This window comes from Saccostrea echinata, unplaced genomic scaffold (genome assembly GCF_033153115.1).
Source record: "Saccostrea echinata isolate AGI-Se365-2 ecotype Australia unplaced genomic scaffold, CSIRO_AGI_Sech_v1 ptg000025l, whole genome shotgun sequence".
Lineage (NCBI taxonomy): Eukaryota > Metazoa > Mollusca > Bivalvia > Ostreida > Ostreidae > Saccostrea > Saccostrea echinata.
The window spans coordinates 12,684,918-12,705,506 of NW_026889774.1; the positions used below are offsets into that span (position 1 = coordinate 12,684,918).

General features: G+C 31.9%; 2 protein-coding genes across 2 annotated transcripts; both read right to left on the reverse strand.

The window, feature by feature from the left end:
- Positions 1-1,182: 1,182 nt before the first annotated feature.
- On the reverse strand, positions 1,183-4,180 carry LOC133192904 (cartilage matrix protein-like). Its single transcript, XM_061328911.1, has 5 exons — positions 4,114-4,180; positions 3,470-4,003; positions 2,742-2,822; positions 1,538-1,645; positions 1,183-1,277 (listed from the first exon to the last, which is right to left on the reverse strand). The coding sequence occupies exons 1-5, from the start codon at positions 4,178-4,180 to the stop codon at positions 1,183-1,185; spliced, it is 885 nt and encodes a 294-aa protein (XP_061184895.1).
- A 3,284-nt stretch (positions 4,181-7,464) lies between these two features.
- On the reverse strand, positions 7,465-20,440 carry LOC133192905 (toll-like receptor 3). The gene is made up of 2 exons (XM_061328912.1): positions 20,210-20,440; positions 7,465-9,706 (listed from the first exon to the last, which is right to left on the reverse strand). The coding sequence occupies exons 1-2, from the start codon at positions 20,438-20,440 to the stop codon at positions 7,514-7,516; spliced, it is 2,424 nt and encodes an 807-aa protein (XP_061184896.1). The 3' UTR covers positions 7,465-7,513.
- Positions 20,441-20,589: the final 149 nt, after the last annotated feature.

The following is a 20,589-nucleotide window of genomic DNA, read 5'->3' on the forward strand; positions in this document are numbered from 1 at the left end:
AGACAAATAGACAGGCGGACGAACAGGGCAAAATCTATATGCATCCGATCTTTGATTAAGAGGGCATTATAAATCTACATAAAAAATTGCAATAGTTTACCATGAGAGTGGAACTGGCAAAAGCAAAAACACTGGATTTCCGCCCACGATTTGTATATCGTACAGATGATAGGATCATACGTATAGCACAGGGACACATGGTCTATACAGGCCGAGGGATCTGGAAATACACGTTGATACATTAGACCCATCCTATTTTACAGAACCATTAGATCAATTTTAGCTGCATTACTTTTTTTTTTTACAGATGTAAATTGTAAAAGTACGAGATAGTTATTTTGATCTCCAGAAATACTCAGTATAATGATACCTCTTTACTCCTTTTTACGATGGGAATGTCCAGTGTACAATGTAACTGTGAGTCAAATTCTTTTTGCTATGCTATAAATCTTGAATCCTTACCAGATATGTCTATGTGTAGCTGTTTCTCGGCCATACTTGTACATTCTGACAGGAAAGCTGAAGACAACACCGAAACAATGATGAACACAATTTCCATATCTTATACAATTAAGATTTATCCCAGCTACTTGAAAACTGGACAGTGTCCGGTCTTTGGAGGAATACATATCTCACGCCGCATAATCCTTACTAAGAGATAAAACTTAAAGGTCATTTATAAATGTCCAGTTGGTGCAAAACTGACAAATGACACTTAAAATTCTCTATGTGGAACCTTTACTTCCAGGTATGTAGTCTTAATACTTTGGTGAACGTGAAATTTAATCAGAATAAAAGTGAAATAATTGTGCTGATAAGATAGTAAAGATTTGTCCATTCTAATATTTCTGTGTACAAAATAAAATCTTTAATAATTTTACTTTGAAACAGTCAGACTTCACACTGTTATATATGCAGTTTGTGTTCTGTGGAAAGGGGGAGGGATGCAAACAATACTATATTGGCCCAGATTTTAAGAGGAATTATTGATAAATGTGAATTTGTTTTTCGCAAATCCAATAAATGTTGGGAGATATCCGGAACTTTGTGCACTTCAATCCTTGGAATGCATTTACCAATTCTGTTTCCAAACATGTTAATCCGGCTTTTATTTGCCATATCTAGTATTATCTACAAAATACAGCTGGTTTAGTAAGAATATAAACAAACAGCCAACATTCATCAGTGTTTATTGGTGATGGTAACCCAGACTTTTGGATTCGTTGGTACAGTAGCCTCTGTTTTTGGATCTCGAGTTGTATTCCCAGATATAGTCACTGAAATACATGCATTTTAATTTGAATTAACTTTGTGTGTACTCAGGCGACTACTAAATTTAATATTATTTTAATTAACTATGTAGTAAACGACATCACAATTTTATTATTGCATTAAGACATAATATAGTAGTTAAATGTTCCAGTTAATAAGAGCAAAGAAAAGTTTATTTGATTTTTATGACCACAATTTCATTAAACTTTATTGACACACCTTCTTTGAAAAAGTGTACACGTAAATTATATACAGTGGGATTTACCTTCATCAAATTTACAGAAACAGCGACACTGAATCTCCGCCCAGGATTTATACTGAGAACAAATTTCTGCCCCGTAGCTGGCACATTTTGCAACTTTATCACGACAACCTGAAAAATAAATAAATAAATTCTATTTTGTATACTGCACAAAAAAATGAATAAAGCAAAAATTGCGTCAAACAGATTGTTTTTTATTCATTAGTATAAAGATAATGGTTCGAAATACACGTACTATTATTACTAAAGGTTCAAAAATCAATTTGTTAAAGTTATCTACAATTAATAAGTTTAAATAAACTTTAAATTCTTTTAATATGATACAATATGGTTCAAATGATAAAATAATTTGGCATATATACAGTATAATATTCAAGTATTTACTAGTAATATTGTTGTCCCTGAATTTAAAGTATTGTCTTGTTTTCATATTGAAAACCAACCGACTTACCCTAACAAGAAATTACTATAGAGTAAACTATAATTTACTACAAAATAAACTATAAATTAGTAATCAAAATACATGTATTAAAATTTTTACCATAGTAATTTTCGTATTGTTTTTTTTATAATTAATTTCTATATTTTTTATATATTTATTGGAGAAATAAATTGCATTTTCTTTAAATTTACCATCGTTGAATCCGAAAGATAAGAATGCCTTAAATCTCATAAAAGTTCCATTTTGATTCAATTTTACATTAAATCCAAAAGCCATAGTAAATGTTCTAAGTAAAAACGTAAATTACTATCAGCAAATTATGCTTTACAATAATAATCTATCAACTAAAGAAAAATGTTGTCATTTTAATTTTGATGTATATAAGGTATTTACTTTTACGGTTTTGTTTGTTTTATTTTTTCTACTTGGAGGAATTTTGCATCGAAATTCTTTCAGATTTTCCATCGACCTGCTTATGTCCGTACGAATTTTAGAAAAATTAATTTCTATGTTTAAGTTAATATTAATATTAAATTGCATTTATGTGTTTCGAAGTAGGTATTAGTATTTTTATTGACATTACAATTTACACATATAAACAATAAATATATTTTTTTTAAAATTAAATAAAAGCAGACTACATTTCTGTTGCTCATAAAAAAAACCCCAATGTTTCCAAGAATAAGTAACTTATTAGGAGGATGTAGAGTTTTTTGTACTCCCAAAAACTGACTTACGAGTACAGAATATTATTTGACCTCTTACCGAGATTCGCTGTATGGGGTGTTGTCTCTGATGGTGGTGTAGATATGAATGGCGTTGATATTGGGTTACTTGATGACGTATCTGTTATTAAAAGTCAGATTGAGGTAAGATTTTATATATATATATATATATATATATATATATATATATATATATATATATATATATATATATATATATATACACAAGTGTAGGTAGTCCGATCCTCAGGTATTGAGTAATTGAAAATGCTCACAAAAATGTCTCTGAATAATAATGAGTATTTACCCATGGTAATTTTTCAAACTTCATAGGGAAAAATATGAAAATATATAAATTTTCAGCAAATATGAATAAAAAAAAAAACTGCTATGCATTTTCTAATTGAAAATTGATCAACAAATATATATTTTAGGATTAAAATTTTCAGGTATCCAGGTATCTTGCTAATAAACAAAGCTAGATTAAAGGAAATTCGACTTCTCTAAAAATGCATTAATTTTTTGTACTTTCATGGGGTACAAATGTCAACTTTTTACAAAACCGTATCTTAGACTTCAGAGAAACTTAAATCACACTGAGATGCATAAAATGAAAATTGTTGCACAAAGAGATTTCAATTTCAAGCTTCATTTTGAGGCATTTTAAATTAAATAATAAAATTAAGAGTTATCCTTCCTGGATATCCTTCCCTTTAATAAAATTTTGTTTTAAATTAGTCTGAGGCAGTTATAGTATACAGTCCATACCTGGGCAAAAGAAATTTATAGGTTCAAATGTATCTTTTGTAAACGTATTGTTAAGATCTGTGACGCTCTGGGCATTGTTGTTCAGTTTATCTGTCACTCTGTTAGTAAAAAGCACAAGACTGATCTTTACACCATCTCCCAGTAATATTTCTGCCGGTTCCGAAGCATTTTCTGGATGAAAGATTCCATCTGTCAATACCAGAAGTACATTATCTGCATCCGGCCGATCACCACTAGTGTTTGTGAAACTGGCATTGGTAACATATTTGAATCCCTCTTCAATGTGAGTAAATTTACCGATGTGGGTAATGTTTTCAATGGCCCTAATTACATCTGCCGATGAAGCATATTGATTCAAGTTAAATTCTAGCTTGGCTTCGTTGGAGAAACTAACGGCACCAAATTTTGTGTCATTATTGTACGAAATTGAACTTTGAACAAGTTCCTTCATGAATTCAAGTTGAGCATTGAACGAGTCGTTATTTTCACTTCCGCTGCTATCGATTAGGAAAACAACATCCAAAGGTCTGCATCCTTGACAAAAATGTGACAGTTTAACTTTTAATTACCTTGTGTAATTAAGGTTCATCAAATACGAAAATTGTATTTCAAAAAAAATTAGGGGAAAAACGATGAAAGCTTACCCGCTGTAACATTGTGAGTGCAACGTGTCATAAGAAATGTGGAAGTTAGAATTATGAAGAATAACATTCTTAAGTTGAACATTTTGTTATAACTGGAAATATCCAAATTCGAGGGCGCACTTTCTTATTCGATAACGCTGTTTGACCTTCCTGACACTGATAAGGAGTATTATTTTGAAATTCACAATATAAAACAAAAAAAGTCTCATTTCGTAGCATTGTATTTATTACATGTATCAAGATATGAATTCTGATGGTGTATAATAATCAATCACCACAGGGAACTGTGTGTACAGTTTTGAAGTCCATTTAGCAGGCAAGAACAATGCCAGAAAAAGTCTCCATATAAATAAATAGTATTTTAAAAATACAGGAGTAAGTTTTGGATAAATGATAATATTGTTGAAATGTTTATATAAATAATTAAAATATCATCAGTTTTACTGATATACGAAGATAAGATAGGAATTTCGTGGGTTTAAAAGAAACATACCAGTGTGTACAAGTTCAACGAATGTTATGAGGAACCGTTTTGGTTTGCTGCCATAAGTGATATCACTTATTCGAACAGGTGATATCACCTATGCAACTTTTGAATTAATGATATCAATTATTCGAATAAGTGATATCACCTTTTTGATTTGAATCGGTGATACCACTTATTCGAATAAGTGATATCACCTATTCGAATTGGTGATATCATCTATTTGACTTGAAATTGTGATATCACCTATTCGAATATTAAAATCAAATAAGTCATATTATCAATTCGAATATGTGACATCTCCTCCAAACTATGTATGAAATAATATCTGCTTCCAATGCAAGACTAAATTGTACTGCAAACATTTACTCTTTACACATGATACAGGAAGTAAACATTCCTGTCTCTTTGTACATAAATAATACTAACAGAGAGAAAGTATATCAATAAATATAGCAAAAATAACTGCAAGTAATGGTCCCTTTTTGTGCATATATATATATAACATACCCCCCCCCCCCTTTTGTGCAAAAACCGAGATCTTACAGCGAATATTAATTTGATCAATCAATGCCGAAATAGTAGAGGATGTGGCACAAATTAAGTTTATTCATTACAAAGAAATGATATCACCTATGCATTTTGAAAAGGTAATATCATCTATCTGCATATCATATTCGAAAAGGTGACATTACCAATTCAATTCAAATTGAATGTTTGAATAGGTGATATCACTTAATGGCAATACATACCAAAACGGCGCCTCATAGAATGTATTTTGTAGATCCAACCCTTCCCCCTATGCTCATAAAAGAACAGTCAGACGCCAAAATGTGGTGGTGTTTTTTTTTTATTCCATACTTTCAAAGTTTCAAATATAAACAAGTTTCATTTGATCCTGTTGACATCAAGGTGCAAGGTAAAAAACAGGATGTTTAAAAGATTTGTTATTTTAAATTTAAAATTCTAACTGAAAATCAGTACAAAATTAAACATTCATTGTGACAAAACAATATTATCGCAGAAAATAAAGGATTTTGTTTGTTCCAAACAAGTGGGCAAAGCTTTTTTTTTTTTTTTTTTTTTACAATATATAGATTCAGTTGAACTTCAGCATCTTGAACATCGATATCTCAAATACATCATAACCAAGGATGCAGAATTCAAAATCTCACATTAGAACTACTTCTTATATTGACAGCAACAGTGTAGTCGCCCGCGTGGCGCAGTGGTTAGAGTGTCTGCTCTAGAGTCGCCAGGTAAGGAGTTGATCCTTACGTCGCGGGTTCGAATCCCACTGTGGGACGTGGAGACCGGTCCTTCGGATGAGACCGTATTTAAACCGAGGTCCCGTGTCGCAGTAGGTGCTGGCACGATAAAGATCCCTCACTGCTCAATGGCCGTAAGTGCCGAGCATAGGACAAAATTTGCAGCTCTCCAAGTGGTGGCGTCTCCATATGAGTGAAAAATTCTCGAGAGGGACGTTAAAACAACATACAATCAATCAATCCTAGATTATATTAGAAATGCTTCTGGAAAATCTTCATTCAAGAATCTTTTGAATTATTATTTTTAAGGGGGTGAACTTTTTCATTTTGGAATGAGAAATTACAACATAATACATTGTCATTTAAGAAATAATGTAAGTAATTGATGGTGCACTTATTTAAGCAACGTTTATCAGAAACAGCAGTGCATGAACAATGTACTGATACTGTTGAAGATGCTTAAAATTACTTTTTTTGCTTGTCCAAAATATACAACTTCTAGAAATTTTTACTTTTCAAAAAATCCAAAATATTATTGATTGCGATCATATCTCTGAACTTGATTTATTATTATATGGAAGTCCAGGTCATGGACCCAATATTTAAATATTTGAAGCAGAGCATGCATAGCAGCAACAATTTAAAACGTTTTATTTGTACACCATGTAACTTTTGTCAGTACTTCCAAATTGATACTTCTCTGTATTTTTCCTTTTCTTTCCTTGTTTCCTTTTCTACAATGTTTGCTTAATGAATTAATATTATTTAAGTGTGCATTCACCTTGACCTTAATGTAGGGAGAGGGCTAAAATAGAGGGCCCAATACATTCACTTTTTGTGAATAAAATTTTGTATAAATAAAAAAAAAATATGTCGCAGTAATTTTGTGACTAAAAACTATATATATATATATATATATATATATATATATATATATATATATATATATATATATATATATATATATATATATATATGAATATATATTTAATGTATGGTGAGCAACACTTAGTACAAATATAATTTCTTCTTGAACTTTCAGTAAGGCGTGACAATTTCGGCGATACATAATTAACGTCTCTCAAATGGTGACCTAGATTCTCATTGGTTAAGAAATTCATAACATTAGCAACTTTAGATTGTTGTTAACAATCAATGAGATGACATAAGCCACACCTCTTTACTGTAAGAAACGATGTAATTGGTTCCTTGCGTCACTCGTTGACGTCTGAACTATATTTATTCCATGTGTATTTCACCCGTGAATGAAAAGCTGACTGTGTAAATTTCAGTATTGATTAATCTAATTAAAATTAGATGTTCCGAATCCGCTACCGCTTCTCAAGCGGTAACGGATTCGGAACATCTAATTTTAATTAGATTTAGTATTGATGAGCTTATCTGCCAACCAATGAGAAACTAGGGCACTATTTGAGAGACGCTAATTATGTATAGCCGAGAATATCACGCTTTCCCGAAAGTTCAAGCAGAAATGATATTTGTACTAAGTATCATAGATGTTTGGGATCTTCATATGTTTTGGGTTTCACGACTTAGACCTCTCTTGAATTGATGACATTCCTGATTTTTAAATATCAGTACATTGTACTTCCTTATCAAATTGTTTTATAGCGTAATTGGCGTTTTATCATTGAATGTCGCCAATCATAATCTCGGCGCTTTCGGTGCGATCAAGTCGAAACTGTAACTTCCGCAATACTTTCCCCCAAAATAAGGCTTGTCCTGTTTCGTCGGACTTTGACCAAAGAGCGTAGTCATATGACGTCAACAGAACTTTGAGAGTGTTTGAAAGGTATTTGTAACTGACTTCGCTCAAAACAGCCACTATTATGTTGTTTCTTTTTTCTTCCAAGCATCTATTGTAAGCAAAATGCATTTGAAATTCACACCATTTGCTTTTAGCAAAATGATTAGAGAGGACGAAGAGAATTTGCCTACTTTGGTTAATATTGTCCACGATGTTATCGCAGTGCAACTTTCCGACCTCAAAATCTCGACATCTAACGCAGAGTTTATACCCTTTTTGCTCAAGAAAAGGTACGGCGATCCTAAAGATAAAACTACTGTCTTCGTCGGCGTACACAAGATAAATATCATAACAATAATCGGGATCGTCTGTAATCAATTCGTATCCTTTTTTGTGATTCTTGAAGACGTACAGCCAATATCGTATGTGCCATCGAAGTTTGTACACCAACGCCAACACAAGAAGTATTGTTGCTACTAAACTACAAAATGTAATAATAGCTATCACCAGTGCTGGGTTAATAGGGCACAGGTCTCTTTCAGTCAGGTCAAACAATATCTGTGTGCCCACATCATGTGTATTAGACCTACACGTAATTTTATCTATCTTTGACAACTTCTTCTTGTTTGAATGCATCCATCTATAGAACCAAATCACGTCATCACAAATGCACGAAAATTTATTATAACTGACAGTTAGACCACTGTCACTTAATCCATTAAGTAGAGTCTGGGGGAAATTAGAAAGTGTTATTTCATCTATGTTGTTGAAAGACAGATCCAGAAATTTTAGGTTTGACTTATTTCCAAATATCAAATTACCATTCCACGATCCATTTAAAAAGTTATTCGATGCGTCGAGTTTGGTCAACTGAGGTAATTGGCCCATAAGTCCACGTGGTAAAAACTTCAGACGCATTCCTCTTATCCCAAGGGTTTTCAAGTTTTTCAGAGGATTTAACATAGAAATGAACTCATCTTCTCGTAGATCGAGAGTGTTCCCGGAGATGTTAAGCGTTTCGATCTGTGGACAATTTTTAAAGTACTCTGGAGCAGGATCGGTTGTTTCATTTCGAAACCTAAATCCATTATGTGTAAACATCAGTTTTTTTAGAGATGCACTTTCGAATGCTCTTGGTTCAATATGAAAAAGCTGTCCGGCTAATTGTTGAATATAAAGTACTGCTAAAGACGTTAGATTTGAAAAGGTATTATTATAAAGCTTTCTTATCGCATGTCCATTTAAGTTTAAGTATGTTAAATTCGATAAACATTGAAAGTAATTCGCCCGAAATTCAGTTAATTTATTGTACTGAAAATGAATTTTTTTCAATTTCTTGACGGATGAATCACAAAAATTTGGAAATTCTTTGAACCAGTTACCCTTTAACAATAAATTTGTAATATTTTCTAAACCTGTAAAGTTATAAGTATTCTCTGATATTCCGTTAAAGGACACGTCTAAATATTGGAGATTCTTTAATTCTTTAAACCAATCACCTAACAAGTTTCGAAAATAATTATAAGATAGGGTTAGATGAGTAAGACTACTGTTCTTAAGTTTATCGAATTTAGGGGGCTCATTCCAGGGATTATGAGAAAACTTTAAACGTTTTATCGTCCCAGACACACCATGCAACATGTCCCCAATTTCTTTAGTTGAGACTTGAATTTCTCTGCTGATCTCCAATTCTTGCAGATATTTCATTTCCGATAGCGCATCTTTGGAGATGTTCCTGATACGATTGTCTACTAAAGTCAGTCTCTTCAATTCTATATTTTTCAGTTTCTCGAACGTTTGTTTAGTTACATTTGTAAACCGATACCCTTCAATGTACACGTGCCCTGTGTTGTAAGGCATTTCCGGTATAAAGCCTAAATTTTTCTTGTCATCCCTATTCACACATATTATTTTTACTTTCGTAGGCTTTTTGCCATAAAACGAACACTTGCAGTTCCACTCTGGGGGGATTCTTTTGGCAGCGCTACACGGATTGATTTGTGAGCTACATTCCACCACCAGCAGTGCTAAAAATATGACGAGTGTTGAAATCATTTTTACCCAGCCAAGATTCTAGAAAAGGAAAACAACACATACAAATAGCTGATGTCATTCAAGGTTTTAATATGCTTAGCATCCACTTTAAGATATAAAAATTTATCTTTCTATCCGGGAAAACACACAATAAGCCAACAAGGGAAAAGTAGCACAACATTTTTAGAATTAATAATTATATAAAACTTCGCGTCATCATTTGATCTTTTTTTTTTTTTTTTTTACAATGTTGCAGAATTTATAAAAGACCAAAAAATTTGCTAGTTTCATAAAATCCAAATCTTTAGTAAAAACTTTAAAAGAATGTGCACTCATGATTATACATTATCTGTCTCTTTTATCTTTTAAGGTATATCCATCCTCGCAATTTTATGGGTTCAAAGTAGAAAAAATGCATTTATTTTCACTGAATATAGTTTAAATTAATGAATAATCGCAAAAAATATTTTAGTTACCATATTATTTTTAAGATGTAAGACATAAATAAACAGAAGCATATGTCAGCATTAAAAAATCGTACATTTTTTTTTATAAACAGTATTATAAAAATAATGTAAAAATTGGTTCAAATACATAATCGTGAAGCTGAAAGTTCCAAAATAATTGCTTCTTTATACAGTATATATGTTTTAATTGTGAATATCAGGGAAATCATTTTACAATAGAAGTACAATAAGGAAAATGCTTGAATACAAATACATAAGAAGGAGTTATTGCCCTTAGCAACATTTTTTAAAGATTGAATAATTGATAAAATATTGAAAATATTCAATTTTTTACTTCTTGTATTAAACACTATTTGTTATTACACCCACTGAAAAGCAATTTTTAAAAAAATATATTTCTGTTGGGTATGAATGTAAATTAATAACAGTTTTTGCAAAAACCTATGACATCACAGGAGGGTGAAAATACCTTAACAAGTATTTTAATGATACCTCGTCCAATACCCAGCATGCTTTGTCCATGACTTGTACATAAAGTTTTGTTTTGGGAGTCGTAAATGAATTTGTCGGGAACACAAGGTAGTAATATTTTGATATATGCGGAGAAATAAATCGAGAAACAGCGCACTTTTTGTGCGCACTAAATATACACTTTTTTTAATGAGTTGCACTATACCTCTATGGTCGTCCTTTTCAATTCTTAAAGACCAGCGAGCTACAGATCTGCAGCTACCGGGGGAGGGGGGGGGGCTACTTTTTCTGAGAATAGCTACTTTTTCTGAGAATAGTCTTTTGCTGTAGTTAGACCCTGCTTGTCCTCCACAATTTTGTCGAACTCATGCAAATTCCAGCGTTTGGAAAAAAAATGAATCCCCAGAAAGTTAGAGAAGGGTCTAATGCCTCACTTACCACCACCACTAACATCATGGAATAGGTTTTTCGAGATTGGGCAGTTTAATTAGTTTTTTTTCTTGTCACCCCCCCCCCCCTTTGAAAAATGTTGCTATGGGTCTGTTTCTTGAAGAAATACTTTGACATTTTCACGGCCAATTTGATGCTTTGCATCGATTTAATGTCTTATTTTAATATATTATCATTACAAACCTAAATTAGAGGTATTGTGATCACTGAGCACAACGATACCCCCGCTTCCATCTCAGTGTAATAGCGAAGTTCATTTTTGTTGTGTTAAACCAAAAATATTTGTCCGATCAGAACATGAAATAGGGGGTCACAGTGGCACTGTTGTGATAACGATTCTGTGAAAGTCTAATCAAATTTTATTCGGTGGTATAGAAGGAGTTGCAGATAAGAGATGGACACCCCCAATATGATACAAAGAATGACAATGTCCATGTTTTGCTATGGGAAAGCCCAGATATGATGGAAGATGCACATCGGCACTATAATGTAATAAAGATTCTGTGAAAGTCTCATTAGATTTTATTTAGTGGTATAGGAGGAGTTGTGGATAAAAGATGGATACCCTCAATATTATAGAAAACATGGCAGTGGAAGGACGCACACCCCTTCACTATATACCACTTTTCAAACGGGGGTATAAAAATGTATTCTCTGCCATAGAATCTTCTGGCGTCTGTTGTCACAGTCCTGTCCCCAGTCTAGAGCTTTTACTGAACGAGACAGTATTGTAACACAAAGTATAGAACGATACCAACACCTTCATTTCAAAAAGAGAAGTAGATAAAAGCTGACGACTCTGAATTTACATAATAGGGTACTTACTCCCCACCAAAGAATTTATTTGTCCCATAAGGGTGAATTAAAAAAAAATGACCAAACGTATATTTATCAACCCACACTAAAAATACAGACAGTGAAATTAGATTTCTATGTCTCAGAATATGTCTTTAGATAGTGTCTAAGTACCTGCCAAATATCTCGTTGATATCGCAATTAACAAAAAAGTTATGCCCAAAAATGGTGCTAAAATTGTCAGGAGTGCAACACCTTTTTGTGACATTTTGAAATTTCAATATTTTTTTGGAGATCTGTGAAATAAATAATAATGGTTTATGTTGAAAATAAAGACTTTCCGGATAATATTTAAAGTTTTGGGCTTTAAATGTGGACTGAGTGCAACAGAAAAAATGTAGTGTTGCCAAAAAACATCAATTGTAAAAGTCTGAAAGAAAATTAAGACGAAAAAGAATTTTTTAAAGTGTACAATAATAACTGATATACATTTTAAAACTTAAAAATGTTATATAAATCAAAAGCAGCATGAATGAGAGTCAAGGTTATGTGCATACCCAATAATGTCAACATTTGATGTTTTGCTCCCAAGCATGAAAAAACTATTATCATTATACGATTTTCTGATTTTTATTTTGGAAAATAAAGACACAAAGAACATTTTTACCAGATATATTTATCAATTACAGGGTCTGTCTATGCTTCAGGTCTATATTTCTATGGTCAGGAGTGCAACACATTTTTTAACGATTCAAGTTGTGTGACGAAAACACTTCTATTCATGCTTAGAAGTATTCATTAATTAATAATGATCTCTTTGTATAATTTAATACTAATATATCAACAGTTTTATTATTAAAATCCTTCCTTTTTCAATTTAATCAATTCAGAAGTGTTTTTATCTTTTTTTGTGATTTTTTTTAATGAATGTTAAAAATAAACACACTAAAAAATTGTCATAAAATTCAAGTAATTCCTCCTTAACTTCACTGAAACAACAGAACAAGTTCTTATGTAATTTTCAATGCACAATTCTACTTTAAAGGCCCCAATGCTTTTGGTCAGGAGTGCAACAAATATGTTAGAATTATAATTCATCCAATAAGAATAAAAATAAAGAAAAATTATGAGTAGAATTTTTCTGGTGGGTTACTGTGTTTGCCCTCTAAAGGAAAATATGCTATAAAATATATTTTATCTTCTAAATATATATTTAAGCTAGTTTTTTTTTGGCATAAATAGGAAATAATTCCAGATAAAATGCGAATTTTAAATACTTCCATCTGTTTTAATTATGAAGTATTGGATTATAAATATTGCACAATTTCATTACCACTTGATGTTGCCAACACTATGAATTTTTGTGTTCTGTGGTTTTATTTTTAAATTTTACTGCAGTCAAGAGTGCAACAAAACTGCTTTATAATTACCAGTGCTTGTTAACAATCTTCACTAAAAAATAAGTTGAAAAAAAATGTTTCATACTATTTGATATTCAAAACACTATGTCTATTAACAAATTACAGAAATTTTACTGTCAATTCAGGGAAAAGTTTTCATCATTTCACATATATTTTTAAATACAATATATATATATATATATATATATATATATATATATATATATATATATATATATATATATATATATATATATATATATATATATATATATATATATATTAGACTTTGCAAATAATCATGTTTAAGGTCTTCAAAATATGAAAAACCTGCCGTAAATAATGAAAAATATCAAAACGACAAATTGATTTATAAAGTAAGAATGGGTTATTGTGTGCTATAATTTTTAAAACAATGTTAAATAAATTACATATCAGATGTCAGTAGTGCAACACAATAATGTAAAATAGGGTCACTTCAAAATCTAGTATTTTTTGTAAGAGAACTTGTATACAAAAATTCTTTTTTTTTTTTTTTGGCTTAGATTTGAAGAATTGACTTGAACGAACAAAAAAGTGAATTTTTTGGAATTTTATTGCTTCACATTTTTTTGTATTAAAACTTTTCAAACCAGAATTGAAAAAATAATGTAAAATAACAATAAAAAAATCCATTTTTTTGTCATATATACAAGAGAAGATACTCAATTAAGGTCTAGATTTAATCATTTATATTCCTTTTACCATTTTGAAGCATAAAAAACTATAATTTCTTGTGATTATGTATTTTAGAAAGTCTTTTAAGGTGTAATAATATTTTCATTTTTCAAAAGAAATTTTACTAATAAAAATTCTGAAACTTTTTAATCCAGTTGTCTATTCTATTGCCACTTCAGGATTTTAAACTAGAATGCATGTGCAATATGATAATACAAGTGAAAAATGTGTTACGAGTAGTTGAATTTTTCCAAAAATTTTTAGTTTTTTTTTAATTCACCCATAAACGTACACCTAGCTTATTTCTGTTTATGATTGAGCTTAGAACTTGAGTTAGAGCTCAGTCCCCCAACAATTCAGTCAAAGAGAATTCCAAGTAACTCAACTTACACCCACAACTATGAAAATGGTGTATATTCAGTTTGGGAAGAAATCCAAAATCCAAAGAACAAATTTCACAGGCTTACCTCGTTATATTGCCCTCCCTGACTTCAATACACACTTGCATGCGTCGATACCTGATGCAAAAGAACCGAACTCTGTATTTTGGGATATTTTATGCGGAGAAAAATGCAGTTTATCGAATCACGTTTTACAATTATTTTTTTTTTTGCCGGTATTACTATTTTTGTTTCAGGAAGTTATTTTTTAATAGTGACAAAACTGTGGTGATCAAAGCATGCATGGTTTCAACATTGTGGGAATTCTCGCTAAATACACAGATATTTACTGACGTCATAATGTGGATTAGTGTATATAAATGCTAACTGGATAGAAAGTGGACAAGCTTAAAGCAGAGCACTACTTGTATTAATGAGTCCTTATTATATTTGAGTGTACAAAAGGAGAATACTACCAGTATTTTATCTTTCTAAGTACTATTTGAGTGCAATGGAACATTGAATTTCGTTTAGATACAAAACAGCACAAACATTCGATCAAGTGACACTTTTCACGACACATTTAAAAAGATATTTTCAATATAAGGATGGGATTATGATAGTGATTTAAACATGTCTCAATCTTTGTGTTCCAGTGTGGAGATTACACTAGTCGAAGTTCATAACATCCTTTTTATTTAAAATTATAAATTATGTAGTTTAAACCTCATTGTCTTCTTAATCAACCTTAACCAAGGATTGAAATGAAAACAGCAAGATGGAGCGAAGTGTTCAAATTCTTAAATTCATGTAACATTTGAAATTACATGTACTGATAAAAAAAGTTGATGTTACAGGGGGGATTAGCAATTTGGTTTAAATTCAACATTTTGCGAATTCTTTGGTCAGTCCAATGACCTTGTTTGCAAAAACAATCTATCACTTAGTCGAATGTTGATAAACATTTTTCATACAAAATGTTATTTTCATACAGATTTATCTACGGATTATACCCACATCGAGACAAAGGGTGGGTGTGAACGGTCTACGTGAAATGCTTACATTTGTACCCCTCGAACCTCTGGTGTTTCCGGGGACCCATGTTGAGTTGCTCTGCTCGGCTTATTATTTTCCTTTTTATCGTTTAATTGGATTTTTAGTTTGATGATTCTTCTTATCTTCATATATCCAGTCTAAGGTAATTAAAAAGGGTTACATTTTTTGATTAAAAATGCATTCTCTGTCTATTTTCATAGTTTTTTGAACCAACTTTAAAACTTAAAAAAAATAAAATGTATATATTTAAAAAAAAAAGTCACAACTTTCTATTTTTTTCTTTTGATTTGGTGTCCCTCGGGAGATTTTTTTTTTTTACCAGCTCTTGACCTCAGAATTCTTTATATAATTTTACTACGTTTTAAACGAATATTTTCTGGAAAACTGCAAATGGTCTTCTTTCAGCACGCAGACCAAGCCCTCCCCCCTTGAAAAAATACATCCTGATCCTCTTATCTTTATTGATAATTTAAGGAGAGTATACACACTTGTGTTGCTTGGTACCGTATTTTGAATCTACTTAAGGAATTCATTAAAATACTGGCAAAATTGAAATTTTAAAATTTCGTCCTCTTCTGTATTAGTACCTTATGTACATAAAAATCTGACACTAATTTCCTGATCTTCTACGTTTGTTTAATTTCTATGTTTTGATATTATTATATACATGAATATGTCATGCATGATTGAATATCCTCTAACGGGAAACATTGTGATCAAACAAAAAAAGCGGATGATTGTATACATTTATGCTGGCCTCGTAACCAGTTGATTTCACAGGAAGAAACTTTACATTACCTACAGAAATAAAATATCTATTGGTGATATATTGGTGCTATTTTTCTTTCTGAAATGAAATATTTCCTTCCTCCATATCCGGAAAAGAAGGTATCTTGTATATTTATAGCATGTTTGAAGTCCTCATCTCGTGCTCAGATTCTTTTAAACAGGGAAAGTTAATATAAGATATGTCTATATATCAGTTTATTACGCATCGAATGAATGAGCCGCAGAGGCATATCACTGTAGGAAAGCCTATGACCGTAATATAGTTTACGGTCATCAAAACATGTCGGCCGAGCTAATCGGTAAGAATTTTTCATTCAAGATTTCAAACATTTGTTAGCATATCTGTGTAAATTCCGCTGAAAATTGAATGTACTCTAATGAAAACTTGCTATTTGTTATTATAGATTACTTGAACTTAAGAAAATAAAGCTGTAGTACGACCTCAAAGTTTTTGAGAATGATGACCGTAACAGAACATTAAGATATCCGTAATCTCGGGTTTTCTCAATGAAATGGGATGACAATTTTATGATGACTGTAATATACCGAATTTAATGTGTTTTCTGTTGTAGAGGCAGCTATGTCGTGTTATTTTTGTAACAAAAAAGACGAAGATGTAAATTAATTTTGAAACATAACATTTCTAACAATTTGCCAACAGAAAAATTCAGCATTCGAAAATTAGAACTGTGTGCAGAACCTGGAAACATTTTATTATTTTTTTGTTGTTGTTGCAGTATAGCCAAATCGGGATAATCTGGTACTTTGTGAATAAAATTTGATTTTGAAAGAAGTTGAAAGCTAACCCCCCCACCCACCCACACACATACATTCACGGTGTAGGATTTTCGAGTTTGGACAATTTTCCTTCTTTCAATTTGCTTGTTAAACTTTTTTAGGTAATTTGTCACTTTTTTTAACCCCCCTCCCCCTTTCAAAAAGCGGTACTACATGTACGTTCCTGCAAATGAATTCTGTACTGTTGAAATGAACTATATGACATAACTGTTATAACTTTGAGGTAAATTCCTACTTTACATTTTTCGAGCCCTCTAGTTCGTTTTCCATAGTATCTCCTTGATTAACATAGTTAAGTATAATTTCTATGTTCTAATATTTATGTAGGTCAATTTTAAGAGTTAAAAACGATATATCCGAATGACTGACTGCCTTATTTGAATGTATTAATATATTATACATCGAAATAACACTTTCTAGACAGAATTTACTCTGATTTGTGCTTTTTTTTCATGTGTTTTGCGATCGCTATTTTCCAGTTATACGATCGCTTTATAAACGATACTTGTAGTTGACGATCGCCTCGCAGTTGTCAAAATTTCAAGTTAAAAGTTGATTTGATGCTAATGTCATCCTCATAATGTCAAGGTTTTGTGATTTCGGAACTCCACACAAACCCTTGACATAAGTCGCTATTCAAAAGTTGGGCTTGTGATTACACATGACGTAATGGGTAATTATGAACTAAACCAATGAGAATTTATTTTTCAAATCCTTCGTTTTCAAATGGCCCAACTCCAGAGCACATCTTTTGTGATCGTAAGAAGGACGATCTTCTAAAAAAAATAATTCCCGATGTTTCATTTAATGTAACTAGTCGCAAATCCTACAATATTGACACTTTCTATTTTAAAGACGAGTCATATTTGTTTACAAAACTCACTTACAATAAAAGCTGTTTTTTGATTGGTTCCAGTCCTAAACCAGGAACAAATGAAATAGTAGCTTTCTAGCCCAACCTTTAAATAGCGACTTAAGTCAAGGGTTTGGGTGGAGTTCCGAAATCACAAAACCTTGACTTTGTGAGGATGTGCTAATGTATGCAGTTTTAATTCTAAAAATGTTTAGTTCATACCTCCAAGAATTGTTACATAGCAATAAACTTCAATGTTGGTAGATAATAACAACTCTAAACTATTTGAAAACTTGGTAATTCGATGTTTTGAGCATTGTCGATTTGATCGGTACATGTAACACTAAATGCACAGAAACTATTTTACAAATTTAATCTAGGTGAATCCTTAACTGTAGGTATTAACCCTAATTAAATCTTTCCTAGTTTTACTTACAGCTGGTTATACTCCAGCACATATGAAACTGCTTTGACTTACTCCTTCTTCAATGATTTTATCAGAGTTGCCGAACGCGCGTTTACTGGGCTGTTATAGAACATGTAGAATTGATGTATGATTGATTGATTGTATGCTGTTTTACGTCCCTTTCGAGAATTTTTCACTCATATAGAGACGTCACCATATACCGATGAAGGGCTTCAAATTTTGACCTTTACTCGGCACTCAGGGCCATTGAGCAGTGAGGGATCTTTATCGTGCCAACGTCTGCCGTGACACGGGACCTCAGTTTTTAAGGTCTTATCCGAAGGACCCGCAACTTTCACTTCAAAGTGCCGAGCGCATAGCGAAGGAACAGTTGCTATCCATTTTTTATCGACTTAGGTCAGTCGCGTCCGAGATTCGAACTTACGACCTCCATCAAGATGCGAGCGCTCAATAGAATTGATGTAAAATAAGATATAATACATCTAACATGATTTTGTACAAAGATTACGGTCATCTATATAACTATTTTACGGTCATCATCTACTAGCTGGATTGTGTTTGTTACAGTCATCATACTGCAAAATTTCGAGGGCGATTTATCATTTCATTTTCTTTTGTTTGGGTAAATAACAAGTACCGACTTGGAGATAACTTCAATGTTCGCTTAATCATTATCTTAAATTGCTCAATTTTATTGAATAATATTTATAATACCCGTCGAAAATTTTCAACCGATCGGCTCGGCCGACATGTTTTGATGACCGTAAACTATATTAAGGTCACGGCTTTCCTACAGTGCCATTGCAATTTGAGGAATTGTAATCAATTAACTCACTTGGAAAATGAAATTAAAATAATTATTAGTTCTCTGAAGTTTTGACACCGGACGGATATCATCTTAACCTCACCTGTGAGGTCATGACAACGAACCAATTTTAGTGCTTAACTTTAAAGGTCTCTGACAACGGTATTGTAAAGGAACTTAACGTGTTCCTGGCCGTGTATTTGTTATTATCATGATCATGTGGAAATCGCATAAATGAACTACATATAAGCACTTCAACATGTTCAAAGTCGACTGTAATAGTACAGTCTAGTCGAACCCTCAAACGGGGGTATACCCTAAAAGAGGGTTTTTCCGTCCCGTCATGCAAGGCACAAGAACGGTAACTCTTGCCGTATCAAATATAAACAAATTTGCCTAAATCTTCTTTCTTAGGAAAAAAGATCGATAATATTGTTATTTCTGCTATGAACTTGGTAAAATGTCAACAGAAAAAAAATCAAAAGGTTAAGTTTCCCATATTTGGAATTTATACTGTAGAAAAAAACGAAAATTTTCCGTCATTTCATGAAATAATTTATTATTTTGTTACGATTTTTTTTTAATTATGGAATTTAAAACACAAGGAAAAATATTCTAAGGATGAGAAAAATATGAATTTAGAATCTAGATTTAACAAATATATATATATAATCGTGTTTCCCCCAAACAATCGTAGTTATTTGAAAAAACAAATTAAATTGCCAAACATTTTATTAAATTCTTATAAGATATAAAAGACAATAAATACGATAAATTGCACTTGAATTTTATTTTTAACTGTATTTTTGTTACATTTCCTGGGCATGATTATCGATAGTAAAGACCGTCGTTTTGTAAACCCTTACTTTTTGCGTGAAATACGCGGGACATACTAAAGACCTGACCTACTAAAGACCTGACTGACCTGACCAACATAAAATTCGTTAAATGAGCATATAGCTTAAATATAAAACTATTGAGATATATTCTTGTTTATATTGTAAAATACTTTGTTTTAGAGGATTTCAGTAACATTTTTGCGGCATTAATAATTATTTATCCATATCTTTCATGAAAATTTAATGACAAGCTGTCCAGGACATATATTTGCCCTTCCAATTTCATAGAGGCTACCCAGTGGAATTTCCCGGGCCCGTTGTGGTGGATCTGGACGGCGGGAGAAATAACACTTTGGAAACTGATTCCGTATTTCCATGTGTTTAGTTGGTCATCCCATACTGGAGTTCGCTCCGTCTGTTGTAAGCCATTAATATTGGCAAATTGCTGCTTTAGAATTTGTTGAACAGCATTTATCATGTCCGAGCAAAGTGGCTGACCTGTTTCAATCTTCTCTTTATGGTCCATTGTTAAGTTGCTAAACCATTTTCTGGTCTCCGTTTTAGAAAGCTCGTTATATATTAAGTTAATGTTGAGCTTTCTTTTTTTAGCTGGCAGTTTATTTTCCACTGGTTCTTTTGACTGGATTTTACGTTTTTTGACAGGTAATGGGAAAT

Coding starts and splice junctions, on each gene's coding strand:
- LOC133192905 (XM_061328912.1), bottom strand. CDS start 20,440: ATGGACCATAAAGAGAAGATTGAAACAGGTCAGCCACTTTGCTCGGAC. Junction 9,707..20,209: donor GGCCCGGGAAATTCCACTGG/GTAGCCTCTATG, acceptor TTCCTTTTCTAG/AATCTTGGCTGGGTAAAAAT.
- LOC133192904 (XM_061328911.1), bottom strand. CDS start 4,180: ATGTTATTCTTCATAATTCTAACTTCCACATTTCTTATGACACGTTGC. Junction 4,004..4,113: donor CACTCACAATGTTACAGCGG/GTAAGCTTTCAT, acceptor ATTTTTGTCAAG/GATGCAGACCTTTGGATGTT. Junction 2,823..3,469: donor TATAAATTTCTTTTGCCCAG/GTATGGACTGTA, acceptor TTTTAATAACAG/ATACGTCATCAAGTAACCCA.